The following is a 3,373-nucleotide window of genomic DNA, read 5'->3' as shown; positions in this document are numbered from 1 at the left end:
GCAGTGTCACTTCCTGAGAGTCTGAGATTGTAGCAGCATAAGGATTTTAGGGCAACCTAGACTTTCAAGTTATTCTGTCAGTCTGGGTTCAAATCCAAGGTTAACCTGGGCAAGTTCCCTCTGTGCCAAGGGATACACCACACTGTGATGTAGCATACTTAGCTAACAGGGAGGGAGAAGGTTGGGTGGCACTTAGTATCTGTTCTGGCTGATTTGTGTGTCAACTTAATACATCAGAGAGAAAGGAACCTCACTTGAGGAAATACCTCCATGAGATCCAGCTGTAAGGCATTTTCTCAATTAGTGATCAATGGGAGGNTCCAGCCCACTTTGGGTGGTGCCATCCCTGGGCTGGTGGTCCTGGGTTCTATAAGAAAGCAGGCTGAGTAAGCCATGTTAAGCAAGCCAGTAAGGAGCACCCCTCCATAGCTTCTGCATCGGCTCCTACCTCCAGGTTCCAGCCCTGCTTGAGTTCATGTCCTGACTTCCTCCAATGATGGATTGTGATCTGGAAGTGTAAGCCAAATAAATCCTTTCCTCCCCGACTTGCTTTTTGGTCATGGTGTTTCATCTCAGTAATAGAAACCCTGACTAAGACAGTCTCACAAATGTTTGCTCCTCTGTGTTTGCTGCTAATGTTCCAGTTGGAGAGCAGGGTGTTAGCTTGTTTATGTCAGACTACATAGACTTTGGTTTTAAATCAGAATGATGCAGATCAGAGGCACATAGTGGTGGAGTTGCTGCAGGATGACCTGCTGGTAGACTGGATGGGGTGGTGTGGAGGAGGGCGTGGGGTAACTCTCCCGGATCTGTCCCCACTGACCTGGCATGTGATGGTTCTTTATTCTGAGTGGGGAATAGAAGTAAGGGTGTATGCTGGAGGAAGACAGCGAGTGGATCTGGGAGTGTTTGAAATGGGTGTCACTTCTCTGGCTGAGGTGGGAAGGGCACAGTTGGGTGCTGAGTTTGCAGTCCCTGTGCCCCTTCCTGAAGACTGGGGCTGCACTNGGCTGTCTAGCACAGGGATGGTGCTATACCTNAATGTGGGATATACCTGGATATGGGATGATCATTCAGGAGTAGGCCAGACAGAGAAGGAGAAACTGTGAGAAGACCCATCATGGACAGAAAAAAAAAAAAAAAGAAAAGTGGAAGTGGTGGGCACTTCTGTTGGTCCCTTGGGCAGCAGCTACTCCTGGAAGGAAGCAGTACAGTGACTGGAAGTATTGGTAAGGCCAGAGGTACCGTGGCCCCCCATATGGTGGGGCTGTGAGCTGTCCCACCAGGAAAGGGAGCCTTTCCTGCTGCCATGACTTTACTGCACAAAAGGGACCCACAAGAAGAGCCTCCAAAGCACTTGCCCCTACCAGAAAGGGTGATCAACATGCTAGCCAAAGAGGGGCATNGGCCTGTGGTTCTTNCAGAGAAACATAGAGGGGCATCCCAGTAGAAGAAAGTCTGCACAGGGGATAGAGTATGCACAAGAGGTACCAGGTGGGGTACAATACCAGGTGGAGTACGTCCTGGCAGGCTGGCCTCTGGGGGAGCCTTATTCTGTACACATTTGGGTCTGATTGATCCATTCTGAATAAGGATCTTCTGTCCTTGTGACAGATTAGTTAACCAGATCTGTGAGCAGAGGAAAGATGATGGCAGGAGTATGTGGCCTGCCTTGGACCACTAAGTGGGTTCAGCCTGCTGTTAGCCCTGGCCTTGCTGCTGATCCAGTTCTGCCAGGTGCCCTGGCTCTACCTCCTGCCTTGGCTTTGATATCAGATCTAGCTTTGCTCTCATAGGGTGGGAGAGTTGGGATGANCTGTTAGGGCTCTGACAGGTAACCCTGCCACACTCCGACCAGGATGTAAGCTGTGAGCTCATTAGATTGTGTTGCCTGGGGTGTAGGTGATACAAGCTACAAGTAAGGTCATGAAAAATGCCCAGCACAAGCCAGCATGCACTCGTCGCTCAGCACAACTGACTTGTTTCCCTAGATAGTGGTCGGCACCCCTCAGAAGATTGTGGCCCGTCGCCTCCACTCTGCCCAGACCAGTATCCAGGAAGCCACAGCCTCCAAAGTGACTGTCAGCGTGGGAGACAGGAGCTCTAACCTACTTGGTACAGGATGAGCAGGCCATGGGCATTTGGGGAGACTTGGGGAGCGGGGAGTAGCCTCTGTGCCCTTTATCTGTTTGGGTTTTGTTGTTGTTTTGTGGTGTTGGGGATTGAGCTCAGGGCCATAACACACCACAAGCACATGCTATACCACCAAGCAATACCCCCAGCCCTCTTTTTCTTATTCAGACTCACCTCTAACTCCAGAGAGAGCCTTCAGCCCCCGCTCATCCACTCCTTGCAGCTCTTAAGAAACACGAGGCCTCCATAAGCCAAAGCGTGAAAGGTGCCTTCATAAGAGCACAGCTCCAAGAAACTGCCTGGGCTGAGTCAGAGCTGTGATTGCAGCCCTAGGGCATGAGCAGAGCAAGCCACAGTCCACTGCAGCTGATGGTAGAAACTAATGACATCGCAGGCTGGTGGCTGGTTTTGATTTTTATAATTACCTCTCCCTAGTCATGCATAGAACATTCCATCTCACTCTTCGCCTGTGACAGCCCTGGACAGCAAGTGCCAGAAATAAATATGTCGATACAGATTNTTTTTAACCACTTAACGGATGAATTAAGTTCCACTATTCTCATTGTGATTAATGGGGTACATTTACTACATCATGGAAATGCTGTTTTCCTCCTTTAGTGCAAGTGGGAAAATAGTCTACTGTTGCCAGAACTATGTGCAGCGTGTTTATAGAGAGCCTCTGTCCTCCCAGTGTGCAGAAGCAAATGGCCAATGGCCATTTCTCCTTGCTGATTACAGGTCATCAGTAGATTTCCTGTCACCATGCCCTCTGTGCAGGCTCAGCGCTCATGCTGGAATCCCCATCTCCAGTCGCTCATCCTCTGGGTCAGGATCCTTATGTTTAATGAAAGACATAGTACCTTCAGCGAGCCTCATTGACTGCTGAGCTCCCTGAATGGGAACAGGATTGGATGGATACTGGTGCTGTGCACCCCTGTCCCGCTCTGTAGGGCCTGCTCCCTCATTTTAGTTGGTGATGGCTGTGGTAGCCTTGTGCTTGGCCCAAGCCCTTCTCATCTCATCACTGCCCCTGTGCCTTTAGGTGAGTGCTCCCCTGCCCAGCGAGAGGCCATTGAAGCCTTGCACCCTGAGTCCCTCATCAGCTGCCAACTCCAGTTCAAGCAAGATGTCTTTGACTTCCCTGCTTGTGATGTCTTCACCGTGGAACCAGGATTTGATGCTGCTCTGGGTAAATTTGCAAAGAATTTAAAATGCAGTGAATGCCAGCTGGATATCTGGG

The 3,373-nt window shown here is 50.2% G+C and overlaps 1 protein-coding gene across 1 annotated transcript in view; it reads left to right on the top strand.

Annotated features, from left to right (window-relative positions):
- Nup210 (nucleoporin 210) overlaps positions 1 to 3,373 on the top strand; it is a 105,995-nt gene that overhangs the window by 95,572 nt on the left and 7,050 nt on the right. The window contains exons 32-33 of the mRNA XM_029478233.1: positions 1,992 to 2,115; positions 3,176 to 3,322. Coding sequence (XP_029334093.1) covers positions 1,992 to 2,115; positions 3,176 to 3,322 — 271 coding nt within the window. The remainder of the gene's footprint in view (positions 1 to 1,991; positions 2,116 to 3,175; positions 3,323 to 3,373) is intronic.

The sequence above is a fragment of the Mus caroli genome, chromosome 6 (genome assembly GCF_900094665.2).
Source record: "Mus caroli chromosome 6, CAROLI_EIJ_v1.1, whole genome shotgun sequence".
NCBI classification, from domain to species: domain Eukaryota; kingdom Metazoa; phylum Chordata; class Mammalia; order Rodentia; family Muridae; genus Mus; species Mus caroli.
This window is presented reverse-complemented; position numbering and strand designations above follow the sequence as displayed.